This window comes from Macrotis lagotis, chromosome 1, assembly GCF_037893015.1.
Source record: "Macrotis lagotis isolate mMagLag1 chromosome 1, bilby.v1.9.chrom.fasta, whole genome shotgun sequence".
In the NCBI taxonomy this organism is placed as follows: Eukaryota; Metazoa; Chordata; class Mammalia; order Peramelemorphia; family Peramelidae; genus Macrotis; species Macrotis lagotis.
Genome location: NC_133658.1, coordinates 480727583 through 480742665, shown reverse-complemented (window position 1 = coordinate 480742665; position 15083 = coordinate 480727583). Strand labels below are relative to the sequence as shown.

General features: G+C 31.6%; 1 protein-coding gene across 6 annotated transcripts in view; it reads right to left on the bottom strand.

Annotated features, from left to right (window-relative positions):
- The window catches only part of HERC2 (HECT and RLD domain containing E3 ubiquitin protein ligase 2), a 227545-nt gene that overhangs the window by 43056 nt on the left and 169406 nt on the right, over positions 1-15083 (bottom strand). For all 6 annotated transcript variants that reach the window (XM_074213716.1, XM_074213717.1, XM_074213718.1 and 3 more), the window contains 13 exons: positions 12980-13091; positions 11848-11929; positions 11555-11698; positions 10622-10712; positions 10137-10314; positions 9803-9884; positions 8923-9094; positions 7029-7173; positions 5677-5902; positions 4647-4818; positions 3564-3753; positions 2943-3083; positions 645-836 (listed from right to left, as the gene is read on the bottom strand). In XM_074213716.1, coding sequence (XP_074069817.1) covers positions 645-836; positions 2943-3083; positions 3564-3753; positions 4647-4818; positions 5677-5902; positions 7029-7173; positions 8923-9094; positions 9803-9884; positions 10137-10314; positions 10622-10712; positions 11555-11698; positions 11848-11929; positions 12980-13091 — 1927 coding nt within the window. The remainder of the gene's footprint in view (positions 1-644; positions 837-2942; positions 3084-3563; positions 3754-4646; positions 4819-5676; positions 5903-7028; positions 7174-8922; positions 9095-9802; positions 9885-10136; positions 10315-10621; positions 10713-11554; positions 11699-11847; positions 11930-12979; positions 13092-15083) is intronic.

Here is a 15083-nt window from a genome sequence, read left to right as displayed (position 1 = left end):
GAAAGAAAATTCTGCTAGTATTTCATAATAGGGTAATGTATAACTAAGAGCTGAAAAGAAAAAAATTATCAGCATCAACACTATATTGATAAAATAAATAAGTTAAAAAGTAGGTTGTTAACAAGAAAGAATACCCATTTTTGCCATTAGAAAATCTTTGAGCAGGTGCCTAAAATACTTATTCCCCAATGAGCAATATTTTAGGTACTAGAATGAAAAGATTAATAATACCATTAATTATCTGGCTTCTGAAAGATATGGTCAGAACCCTCCACTGGTTGTCAAGATTTTTCTTTTCTGGGTGGTATTAATTTATTTTCCTCTAAATTTTTGGCTCAATATTGATACATGCAAATGCCAAATGATATTCTTTTTTTGTTTCTGTGAAGAGTAGGGGGAAATCTGAACCTGTGTGATTTCATCAGCTGGGTACAACACCTGTTATGGACAGTCTATGTATCAATGCAAAAATGGTAACTGAACTAAAATTTTCAGTCTAAGGTTTACTGGGTTAAGTGACTTAAGTGATTTCCCAAAACTGCTTATTTATAGCAATAAGAATCTGAGAAAAACTCAAGCAGTATGGTACAACTGAAAAATAAAATGAAATAAATGAGATATTTCTAGTGCATGCTGTAACTCACCTGTGGATAAGCAGTACCCATACCAGAGAGCACAGCTGAAAGAACATCTTTTCCCTTCTCACCAGCTCGATTAGAAACAGATAGCTTGAGCAAGTCAACCATGACACGGGTATCATCTGGCACTAAGAGACTAGTAAACTCATCCAAAGATTGTGGTTCAGGACCTGATACTTTATTTTGGCTTTCAACATCCTGAGAAAATAAAGAATAAAGATGATGAACATGATATAAACTATAAAGTTTTACTTTTTAATAGTTAATTTTTAATAAATAAAACTTAAGTATCATTTGAATTTTACTTATATTGTAGTCTTAAGTAAAATAAAATACCCAAAGTCAAATATTCAATGAGCATGAGTCATTTATAGCCTCCAAAACAATCATACAATCAGCTTTGACTGATTCTTCTCAAAGTCTTACTAAATATGGGGACTTTACCAGATTAATCTTCAAAACATTAAACAAAAGTGAATCAAGATAGGAATGTGACCATGCACTGAAGTTATATGCTTAAAATGAGTAAACCCTTTCTTTCAACTTCTTAGAAATCCTGCAGCAACTGGGATATTTCAATATTGGGTTGTTTTGTTGTTCAGTTATTAAGTCATGTCCAACTCGTTGTGATCTCTTTTTGGGGTTTGCTTGGCAGAGATACTGGAGTGGTTTGTCATTTCTTTCTCTAGTTCATTTTACAGATGAAGAAACTCAGGCAAACAGGGTTAAGTGATTTGCCCTGAGTCATACAACTATTAAGTGTCTAAGGCTAGGCTGAACTCAAGAAGATGAGGACTCCTGATTTCAGGCCTGGCACTCTATCCATTGCACCACCTAGTTGCCCATGTTGGGTACATGATCACAAATACTTAAAGAGTGTTTTCAGGAATAAAAATATTTTCTTAATTCTTTCTTTGTTCCTAAAATATAGTTAAAAACAATTTTTAAGCATATCACCAGAAAAGAAGCAACGGCTAATAAAATAGTGAAACAAAAAAAAAAATATGTGGAATAAACAAAATATCATACACTAATCAAATACCACAGATTTTTCCTCATAGAATTTCCCCAAGCATTAAATTAGGAAACAAATAACCAATAAACAACTGAAAAATAAGCACACTTTTAATTCTAATGTTCAATATGAACAATATTTTGTAATATTCTTCCACTGTAGTGTTCTTAAGTCTGGTACTGTAAGCCAGACTTAAAAGTAAAATTCATTTTTTAAATATACATTCACAAAAAGTACATAGTAGCTTTTCTAGCATTAAATATAGACATATATTTGATAAAAGATGTCTACTATCATTTTGTCATTCAGGTCTGGGAGTTAAGTTATCCACAATAAAAAAGTTTGCATCAATTAAAGCCCAAAATTGTGGTTTTCCCCTATATAACATGTTTTGAAATTTCTATTGATTTGGTCCACTTAGCAACAATAATCCAAATACTTTAAATATAATTTCATATACCGTATCTGAACTTCTCCAAACTTCCAAAACTCTTCTAACCACGTGTAAAACTTGCTCTTAAATTTGAACTCAATATTAATAATGGCTCAAAATTAGTAATATTTTCAGGTCTACAAGTCAATAAATTGCTCTAAGCCAAATTTCAGGGAACATTAAAGAAAAACAATTTATAATGATGTACCTGCCTTTTTTAGTTCAAGTTGAATAAAGAAATTATATCTGATTGTACTTTACTAAAGCATTCAAATGTGATTTAGCAAAAATAGGATTTAGAATCATGTATAAATAAAAGTTAAAATGTTTAATTTAGTAAGAGCAAATTTATATTTTAAATTATTGTACAATATTTTAGAAATTTGAAATTCTTTACAGTAAACTCTTTCTTTTGGCCTTACTACCAAAAGGATATTTAATTAAAGGAAAATACAATGATACAAAGACAAAATTAGTGTGGATTTTTTTTTTTTAAAAATCAGCAGTAGCATGATTTTCAACAAGAATAACAATAGTCAAATAAAATAAAGACATAGGAACTTGATAATCAATAATTTTATTCCCTTGGAGAAAAGAAAACACTATGCCCCTCTTCAACAAAGGAGAATAATAAGTCTCCTTTACTTTGTGAACTGAAAAATAATTCTTGTGCTAATCCTTTAGCCTAGGAGATTTCTGAGGTTGATGACAAATTAAGATTTTAATTTACAAAGGATAATTCTCTTTCGACTAAAAAACGAATTTAGAAAGGGTTTAAGTGAGAATATAATTAACCACATAATAAACCAAGGTTTTCAATTAAATTAATAATAATAATAATAATAATAGTTATTACTTCTTTGGTTTTAGTCATAGTCTCTGCAATGATACTAGCAGCTCCAGGATCATCAGTCACTGGAATAAATGGTCGAGAAGAGGCAGAGGAAGCTGATGGAGTCACCGCTGATGGAGTCACAGCATCTTCTGAAGAAACTACCTAGTTTGAAAAGCCAAAAAAGAAAAAGAAAGATAAACTACAAAATCCAGGAGCAGCTATCTCATTTTGAAATAGTAAAATCTAAATTCTGATTTAGCCTCAGATTTACTAGATGGGTGACCCTGGGCAAGTTTCACTTATTTCTGTCTGCCTCGTGTTTCTCATCTGCAAAATGTAAGTTGATGTGAGGATCAAAGGTGATAATAATTTTAAAGCACCTAGCACAGTGCCCAGCACAAAATGAGCACTACATAAAAATTTATTATTATCATGATTATTATTTTTATTTCAAGGTGGAAACAAAAGGCTATTCAAAATAGTAAACATATATAAATTTACACTCAATCAGTGACTATTAAGGCTGACAAATTTTAAACTATTGATTTCTTTCCATTCCAGGGTAAATGTTGTCCCCATCACAATAAGGTCCTGATTGGATAGCCTGATACTACAAATTATTTTCTATAGTTGATTGATTACCTCCCCTCTCCTATCTTGCCAAGGATTTGGGCTCAGTCTATCTTCTACATCCACAGCCATCAAACAATCTTCACCATTCATGGGACTTCCTAGTGAAGACACATCTGAGGGAGGTGCAGGCGATGAAGATGACGGGCATTCTACTGGGGCGATCATACTAGCGGGCATTAAGGCTCCAACCACTGCATCTCTAAATGAAATTTGTTTAACATTTAGTGCACTTTGCCATTTTCCTAACTCAAAAAAAATTTAAAAACCACAAGTAAATGATGATCTTAATCTAATCTCCAATGATACCCTCCAAAAGTCTTCTAATCAACCAAACTTACTCTTAAATTTGAGCTTAATATTAATAATGGATCAAAATTAATATTCTAAGTCTACAAGTCAACAAATTACTCTAAATCAAATTTCATGGAACAAAAAGAAAAAAATCAATCTATAATAATTTACCTGCCTTTCTTTATTCAAATTGAATAAATAAATTAAATCTAATTGAATTATAATGCCAAATAATGTGTTTCAATGAAGCAAATGTCAAGTTTGTAGAAAAATAAAGTACTTACAACAATAACCTTTTATTACTTGACTAAAACACATTATGTCCTAACACAATGAAATGAAATCACAAAATTGTAAGCTTTTCTCAAAATCAGGCCAGAAGATATTCAGCAACACTTTGAATGATGGTAGCAACTAAAGTCAGATTTGGATGGAAAAAGAAACCACAAATTTTCAACCTGTATACTTGAAGTTGGATGACTTATACCGAGGCTATGAGCTTTAATTCTGCTGTAATTAATGTCAAAAGAAGAGTTCTTCAAAATCATCATCACCAAAATCTATCTCTCCTATATATAAATGTAACAGTAAATGTCCTTGGATCATGTTTCATTTGCCTTTGGTAAAGACTTCAGTAGAATACAAAGGGAACACTCATGAATCATCAAATATACTAATATTGTTCAAATACCTATAATCAAAAGAAATCTTTTAAATCTACTCAAACAGTGAAAAGGAGTACAATGCCAAGTCTTAAATGCTTGTAAGTTTATTTGTTTTTTAAATAAGCAGACAACCTACCTCGCATACATAATTTGCAATGCTGTAAGTATATGAGATAATGCTTGCTGTTTGGCAAGGTTTCCATCCAAAGACAAAAGAATCTTAGCAAGAGAAGGGCGATTAGGCTTGGAACTATTTGCACCACTGATTTTGTTACTGGCAGCAGAAGAATCTGCATCTGAAGGAACACCTTTGAAATGGAAAAGTAAATTTTGTGCTTAATTTTAAAATGATAATATTGTTTCTAAACAATTTTGCCTTTCTAATCCTGGCTTTTAAAAATTTCATTTCCCTGCATACATTCAATAATATTAGATACCTGGACTCAATGTTTTCTTTGTTCATCTACATATATACTTAAAACTATAACTCTTAAAGAAAAAACTTTCCCCTTATCACATTAAAAGTTCAACACAAATATCTGAACATCATAAATTATGGGTACTTAAAATACAACCCAAATAATTAACATTCTTAGAAGGATTAAATTTGTAGAAAAATCTACAATTTTATTTTCCCAAGAAAATGGAAACAATATAAAACCCTATATACATGAGCTAACAAATACACAAACATTGTACAGGCAGTGTCTTTCATTACAGAAGGATTTTGCAGTTAGGCTATTTATCAATTATTTGGCAAATTATTTAACTAAATTGAATTTTTATATATATATATGTGTGTGTGTATATATATGTATATATATATATATATACATATATATATATATATATATCAGGCATAGTATAGCATTTCATTTTTAGTCATTCAGTTCAGGAGAAAATCAGAAAAAGAGCAAAAAATAAACTTTCCTTTCTTTAAACATAAGAGCATGAACTGCTATAATCTTTGAAATCATTAAGAAGACAGCAAACTCCATTATTTTATCTTTCACAAATTCTCATTTTGACTTATATAAACCTTTTTCCATAGCACAAGAAATTTTCTTTCTACTGTGATCCCTCAGTTCACAGAATAATTCTCCCCGAAGTGTTAATAATTACCATACACACTTGTAAGCTCTAGATATTCAAACCAACTATGTTACCTAAGTAAGAAGCGCCTAAAGGGTCTCTAGCAGTTTGGAAGAGGACAGGTTCATGGACAGATGGGGTTGCTACATCCACTGTTGTCCATGCCACACTGTGGGATGAGCCACAAGCTACCCGAGTGATTTTTTGGCCTTCTAAGCCTTGTACAAGAGTGGGTTTTCTATTGACTGTAGTGGTCCCATTTCCTTGCTGTCCATGATCATTGTCACCCCAAGCATATACCTGGTAAAAGAAAAACCAATTATTTCTAAAACTGGGAACTATTTTACATAGATCTATTTGTTTAAAAAAATACTTATTCTAGGACCTTAATAAATTAAATAAAAAAATCTATTATAATATTGCTTTACTAATAAAAAGTAGGCTATTTTGTTTGGGTTTTTTTGCAGGGGAATTAAAGTTAAAAGATAGGTATGCTTATCACTAAATTCTAATTAATCTTTCAATTTAAATATTGCTATTTCAGGAATATTAGTCAATGTTGTGCTATACTTTGACAAGACAGATTATCACAAAGCAATTTCATGATGATGCTATAAATGAAATAAAATGTAAACTGTTGTAGGTCTTATAAGCCTAAATGTTAAGCTAAACCAAGTACCTGAGAATCTTAATTTTACTTCTCATGTGACCTTTTTAAAAAGAAAAAAAGAAATGAAGTTGATATAACATGATAGGACATCATAAAAATCATGCTTACCCTGAGCAATCTTTTTGTAGATATTAATAAGGATGTATGCATAAAATTTACTTTCTTCTTAGAAATTATTTGAAAGTATAAGAAATAATTATGACTTCTATATATTCCTAACAAGACTTATCATTAAACAATCTTAGTAGCAATTTTTTACAATTCACAAATCTATAGCTTGAGTTGTCTTAGCAATCCTAAAAAAAAACATTAACATACAAATTATTGCAAATCCTACTCTCTGTTTTTAATATCTCTTTAAAGATATAGCTACAGATAATTATTTTATCATCAGGATTCTCAAGGAGAAAATCAGGTCATTAATCCTACGTAAGAATCCCCACTAGCCACACGCCGATGTAGTGACACTCTTGTTTGACATCTCTGATTTGTAGCAATTATGTCATACTCAAAAAGGGATCTCTATGGTTCCATATCAACTTAAAAAAACAAATTAACATTAGACTGTACTGTATTTTTATTTATTTTTTTAAACAGTTCCAAATATATTTGAATCTGTTTGGTCTAAAGTTGGGAAGTTTCACAGGCCATAAATTTGCCACCTTTGATTTACAGTATAGTCAATGGAAATACCTAATACTATTATAATTTCTACAGTTTTGGTATTTCATTTAGAAGCAAGCTTTCCACACTTACCTGACCTGTATCAGTGACAGCTAAGCAGTGAAGGGCACCTACTGCCACATGAACTATCTTCTTTCCTCGTAGTCCTTCTACTACTTGTGGTTTTCTCACATGAACATCAGTGCCATGACCAAGTCTAAAGTAATCTCCTTTACCCCTACAAAGGAACAATAATATTTTTCAAAGTTTCAAATAATTCATCATTCCTGTAACAAAGGTGTTCCTACCCCAAACCTAACAGTAACACCTCAGTTTATGATATTCATGAATTGATATGTGCAAAAAAATTAATCACATAGTAGTGATGAAGTTTTCTATATTTTCTATATATCACCATTACTAGGTACAAACTCAAAACCTTTGTGGTTTTTTTTTTTTAATCAGAGCTTACTTTCCTCTCAAACAAGGTTTGAGAATTCTAGGTCATCTTCAGACAATGAGAAGGTATTGGAGAAGGACTTTGGTGAAAGAATAGCAAATACAAACTAGTCATTATCTAGCTAATAATTATAAGTAAATTTTATTCACAAAATCATAGTATGAAACAGTAATCTAAATATACATAGGATAATTAAAACTGTACTATAGCTTAAAATCATATAAATAAAAAAAATATACAACTAAAATATTTTATAATACCATCATATTCTGCCATGTAGATGTATAATACTAGCACCTTTCCTAATAAGAAGCCTTAATGACAATATCTAATCTAAGTGCACCAAGGTATTATTTTTAAAAGATCACCATAGGTGGAGGCAGCTAGGTGGTGCAGTGGATAGAGCACCAACCCTGGAGTCAGGAGGACCTAAGTTCAAATCCGAACTCAGACACTTAATAATTACCTATCTGTGTGACCTTCAGCAATTACCTAACCCCACTGCTTTGAAAAACTTCAAAAAAAAAAAATTTAAAAATTAAATTAAATTAAAAAAAAAAGATCACCATAGGGCCAATTAGGTGGCACGGTGGAGAGAGCACTACTCCCACAATCAGGAGGACCTGAGCTCAAATCTGTTCTCAGACACTTATTAATTACCTGTGTGACCTTGGGCAAGTAACTTAACCCCATTGCTTTGTAAAAACCAAAAAGGAAAAAAAAGACCATTATAATCAGAGCACCATCAAATAAATTCAATTTAGTCTACAAGGTAAATATTTAATATGAGCTTATTAAAATAATCAAATACAATTTATCTATATTTTTAAATAAAGTGAGTCAAACACTAATAAAAATCTCTTCCTCAAATGCCTCTAAGGTTTGCTAAAGTCTAGTTCTAATCCTCCATTTTTGCTGTGTTTTTAAAAAAATAAATTTTTGATGCCTACTGAAGCCCATTTTTAGTTCTTCTACTTACTTGAGGAAAAAAATAAGCATTTTTCTTCAAAAATTTAGAAAGAAATATGAAAACTACTTTTAACCTATTTCTTAAATGGTTTCTTCTATAATAGCTGAAGATAATTTTCATTTTTACATTTACTACAATGTAAATTTAAAAAACAACAAAAGCTTGTAGTTTTTTCTTCTTCCTCATTACTGTAATCTCTTCATAGAGAACATTTTTTAATTTAATTTTTTCCAATTATAAGTAGACAGCTTTCAACATTCAGTTTTAATAAGTTTGAGTTTCACAAATTTTTCTACCTCCCTCCCTTCCCTCCCCTTGTCAGTAATTAATCTGATATAGATTATATATGCATGTACAATCACAGAGAACATTTCCATATATAAGATCTTAACATGCATTAACTGAAGGATGGTAATTAAGCATGAGAAAGAAAGATGTGACAAAAATGTGTATTGAATTTATGTTCACATATAAAGAAAAACCAAAAATCTAATTTTTCCAGTATATTGCTCCAATGAATGTGTAATTGTGATACTGAGTAAAAATATTTTACATACCAAGTCCATACTACTCCTGACTTTGTAAGTGCCAAGGAAAACTGAGCCCCACACTCAATCTGGCAAACTCCTTGTCCATTAAGTCTCTCGATATTCTGAGGAATATTACAGCCTTCACTTCCTCCCCTGCCGAGTTTCCCAAAATCACCATCTCCCCAGGAAAAGACCAAACCTATATTTGGAGAGACAGGGGAGAAAAATTTGAGAAAAAAAAAGAGAATTATGTTATGGTGGATGGAGAGAGAACTATTCTCTTTTTTTATTGATATTTTACTTTTCCATATACATGTTATGAAAGCTTTTTAATGTTCATCCACATGCATATTTATTTTTAAGTTACAAAATTTCCTTCCACCCTCCCTTCCCACTCTCCTCCCCCCAGTGGCAAACAATCTAATTAATATTTTATATACACACCTGTGTTAAACATATTAAGGAAAAGAAATACATAAGAGATATTTTTAAGTGTTCATCAGATTCTGAAGGGTTTTTTTGTTTTATTTTGTTTTTCTTCCTCTGCATGGGGATAGATAGTATTGTCCATAGACAGTCTAATACAGTTGTCCTAGCTCACTGAACTGTTGAGAGCAGCTGCTTCCATCAAGGTTGTTCATCTCACAATGTTGTTGGAGAGAGTTATTCTCAATGCCAATAAGTTCTGCTTCTGACAAATACTTTTTGTTTTGGAAACAAAAGTCAGTGTCTCAGCATTTCTGGGAAACTCTCTAAGGTTTTTAAATTATAGAGTGCTGCCAACCTGCATTATTTGAAAGAGTTTTCTGACCTATATCAGTGAAATCAAAGGTCTAATCCACCCATAAACATAAAAACAACATTACATTTTCAACCCATTTAAGTTTTAGACAAAATATATTCTCACCTTCATCTGTCAGAGCCAGGGTCTGTGCATCTCTACTTCCACAAGCAACTTGAATAACTCGATGACCAAGAAGAACTTTCACCTATTGGGGGGATTAGGAGGAAGAGGAGAAAGAATAAGACAAGCTAAACATGCATATACATACACAAACATACACACACACACACACACACACACACGTTCAAAGTTACTGCCCATAATAAATCATTTAAATCATTACAAATTTAGATTTTTTTTAAAACTCAGAATATAGACAAATTCCTACTAAATGTTTATTCCTTTAAAGTTCTCTACTTTTTTCTGTAAAAGTAAGTAATAAATCTTTTATAGTCACCATTTTGGGTTTCAGTTGTGTGGTATTATCCCCATGTCCCAACCTGCCATATTCTCCAAGGCCCCATGTATACAATTCACCACTTGATGTAATGGCAGCGCTGTGAGAACTGCCACAAGCTATGTCACGAATACGTTTGGTTTTCAATGCCTCTATGAGCCTCGGTTTATCACAGTTCCTAAAACAAAATTTTAAAAAATGATCATTTCTATAATTAATCTCTAGTTCCTAAAAGAAAGCAACAAAAATATTAGTGGTATTAATTCAGAACCACACTCGTTGACTGATTTTAATCTTATCCCAAAACTCTGTTAAAACTGTAGATAATATTTTAAAGCATTTAAATTTTTAAAAACACTTAAAATACATACTGTATCATACCAGTACATCATATTTTAAAATTTCTAATAAATGGCGAAATTAAAAGCTACCAATATAGATATTTCTCCTCACTAGCAATAAAAGGCTAGACATAATAAGCTTACATTCTGCTGAAGTGTCCAAGTTTTCCATCATCACCTTCACCCCATGAAAATACCTTTCCATCAACAGTTAAAGCCATAGCATGTCGACCACCTACAAGATTCAAAAGGTATGTTTTTCATATTACTTGTTCTTTTTAACTCACTTGGTATTCCAACTAAGTATAGTTGGTACTTACAAATAAATTTTGTTAACCTACCAATTTGACATTGGAAACAAGGCTAACTAATATGACATTATTTTAAATAAATATCTATTCCAATAGACAAGAAAACATATATCACCTATTTAAAATGCCTCATTAAATATAGAAGTTTTTTTTGATCTTTTAAAAAATACTAAAGGAAAACATTTTCATGCAAAGTTATAGAAAAACAAATAATTTACAGATAAAAGTTATGGTTTAAACAAAGACAAGAATGAATATAAGCAATGTAACATTTTATCAAATATTAGCTTTAAATATATAGAAAGAATTTTAAAATAATTCCTAGATTCTGAAAAAGCTACTACTACTACTACTACTACTACTACTACTACTACTACTACTACTACTACTACTACTACTAAAGTTCAAACTCTCAACAATATTAAGATTAGTCAGTGAGAGAGATGCCACTTATACAAACCTCATAGATATAACCTTTCATACAATATGGGCTTGAACAACTATAACCCAAAATATTTGAAGTGTTAATTGTTTATTTCTACTATGCTAAATTGATAACATTATTTCAAATTTCTACAAATTCTTCTAAAAATATTAGTCAAACATTTATGATCAGGTTAATTAAACATTAGGTCAAGTTGTATTGATTTCACTGATATAGGCACAACTGGTCCCAAAATCCTCTAAGAAAATGTGTGGAAAACAGCCGAAAAATCTCAGCCATAATAAGTTCATGCTCTAAAAGGAGACATATTAAAAAGTGTACCTGAATGAACAGCAACTTTCTTTACCACATAATTGCTGAGAGCTGTAATCTGTCGGGGAATGGGCACAGTTCCACTAGAAATACCTAAACCCAGTCGCCCATTCGTAGCTTCTCCACAAGCATACACTTTACCCTCCACAGTCACTAAAAACAAATGAGCAATAGAAAATATAATAAAGATAAAGCACAATAATCAAATTACCATGTCCAGCAAATATTTTTCACTCTTTTTAAGGTATTTTTAAACTAGAAAAAGAAAATTGGATACAAAATAAAAATTAGGAACAATTTACCTGCAAACAAACTTTTAGATCCACCTGCCACCTGAACTACATTCAAGGCAGAAAGGGTTTCAGAGAATGAAGGAACTTTTATCTATATGTATAGGAGACAAAATAAGGAAAAGATATGCTACTACTTATAACTGTTTGTTAAAATCATATTCAAATTTGAATGAAAATAGCTCTAGAAAAGTATACTTTCCTTCTAATTATTCCTCTAATAGTAATTTTATCTGAAAAAAATGTTCACAATTTCTAGATTTTTTAAACTACTGACTCATTCATACATAATATTTTCCCCTAAAACATAATACATTTTGAAATTAAAGTTTAGTATTTATGCTTCTAAAAATAATATTATTACACTCAATTAGACAGTATTAATTACAGCAGCATCTAACAAACTTTATATAGAATTCATATTAAGTTTATACCATTATTCAGACTGTGGTCACAACTAACATATAGTGTCCTTCCTACAGTATAAGTTTTTCTATGGGGCAAAAGGAACTCTCTCAAACATAATGTATGTCTAGCAAATCTATCTATAATATCAGTGTCTTAATGGTTAGATATCTTATTTTTCCTCAGGAATATAAAATATTTCATGATTTTTAAAAATCCTCAAACTACCCAAGACTTAAGCTTGATAACAAAATTAACTTCAACTTAAACAAATAGTTATAATTTACATAAGGCAGTAAGGGAACTAGAAATACAGAATTAGGTTTTCTGCCTATCATGCCATGCCTTTAACAGAGAATTAAAATTGTCAGTAATAGACATGGGACCATTTTAATTTAAAATCAGATTTTACCAAAATTCCTTTGTATATATTAATCAAGGAACTTCAAAATTTTATTCTCTACATTCTCTACATTCTCTACAAGGTTTGGCATTTCTAAGAATACAAGGAAAAAAAATCCATGTTTGAGCCATGCTTCCGAAAAGTTATTCAACATAAACCAATAAATGCTAGTAAGTTAGGAAAATCTTTCTGTGTAGAACAGGAATGCTAAAAGAATGGACAAATCAATTAACAAGATATCAAATTCCCTCATGAACAAAGAAATTTTCCTTGAGCCAAAGCATAGTTACAGATTTTTAGAGTTCTATTATCTTTTGAGGGTATATAAGCAAATACCTTAGAACCTTTTAATCCTCCCAATTGATCCTTGTCATTCAGTCCCCAGACAAATACTTTGGTTCTTATTGTAGCTGCTGATTCCAATCCAGAAGCCTTCTTCCTAATGAGACTAAATGAGAGAAACAGAGGAGAGGAGGAAAGGCAACAGAGAAAAAAAAAATGGGGGAAAGCATGGTAAATAACAGTTATCTTTAATAACAAAATTCCTTTCCTGCACCAATCATTAAATATGGCAAAATTCTGAGCCTATCAGAGACTATACAGTCCATCTCCTACCCATCATATCCCCCTGCACCAGAGATGAATCTGTACGAATTTTTTTTTAACTTTCTAAGAGTTAGTATTTTCATTTTGATTGAAGCTGATACAAATTTTTCTAAAATGCACTATATACTTTTCAAAACACTTAAAGAATCCTGAACATAAGTTAACTTTTTCTTCATTTAAACAAGTTGCTGGGTGAGTCGCTATTATATGCAAGTACAGTGGAGGATGAAAGGAAAAATAAAATCACTCTTTCAATCATGAAGCTTAAAGTTTAGTATGAAAAATATGACATTACACAAATAATGATAAGGATGATTCAAGGTCATCATTCAACAACAAATGAATATTATGCAAAGCGTGTTTGATTGTAGATTGATCATTTATGACATTAGAACTTCCTTTCCTGGAAAAAATACTATCTTCTTTCTGTTTGATCATATTTCATAAGGAAGGAGAAACATGCAAAGCAGCTCCATGACCTATAATGCAAAAAGTATCAAAAAAGAGATGTCTTGTGCCTTGAGGTACAAGTAGGGTAGCTCTTTACTCCTCCTTTATCCCTGACCACAATATATAAATTAAATTCAATGAAGATCAAGCACCTACAAGGTGCTAGGCACTAAGGGAAAAAAAGAAAGAGCAATTGTCATCAAAGTGCTTAAGTATTTTGGCCATATTTATAATATACAAGTAAGTAAATACAAGGAAATCTGGTGAAGAGAGGATAATAACAATGGGGAGTAGAAGAAGGTGTATCAGGAAAAGCTTCACAAAGTATACGGTATATAAGTTGAGCCTCAAAGGAAGCTAGAATTCTAAAAGATAGAGGTAAAAAAGGAATACATTTAGGACAAAGCAGACAGTCTGTCCAAAGGCTGGGAGGTAAAAGAGAAAGTTCTGAGTTCAGGAAACATTAAGTTGGCCAGTATGACTGAAGCACAGTAGACACATAGAGAAGCAATGCAAAATAAGCCTGAAGAGATAAACTAGAACCAGGCTATAGAAGGTTTTAAATATTAGGCAAGGAGTCTGCCTTTTATTCTAGAATCTATGAACATATCTGATCAGGGAAAGTGACCTGAGTCTTAAAAGTTATGAGGAAAATGAACTGAAAAAATACCAGACACAAAGAGACAAATTAGAAGCTACCACAATAGTTTAAATAAGAGGTGACTTAAAAGAGTAATGACAATATGCACAGCAAGAAGGGGAGAGACATAAGCAGATCCAAGACTGAGCAAATAAATAGATTAAGGAGTGAGGGAAACCATAGATTTTTTAATTTGGAAGAGTCTCATGTTATATATGAAGATATTGAGGATCATAAAGATTAAGTATCATATAGGAATAGGATCTGAACCCAGGTCATCTAACTGAAAATCAGTGCTATATCCACTGCACCAGTCTCTCTTCCTTCAAGGCTCAATTACCATGCTATCTTCTCTATGAAATCCTCCCCGCCCCCCGCCTATTCACACACACACACACACACACACACACACACACACACACACACACACACACAACAATGGTACCTTCAATCCCACTCCTGACATACTGGTCTTATAGGGGAATGTGAAATATTCCTTCTTCCCCATTGCCATTTTCAGAGTCAACCTTTTCTGCAAATGCTCAGCAACCCTCCTACTTTTAAATTTACAGTCACAACATTTTCCACCCTATTCAAATAATGGTGGATATTGTCTACTAGTCCCCATGTCATTCTACACTATCCTATATTTATCAAGTTAATGCCTTTCCTCCTCCATTTCTGCTCTTAAACTAGTGGATGACGACATCATATGGGTGTTCTCTCAAACTCTTCCCCTCCATC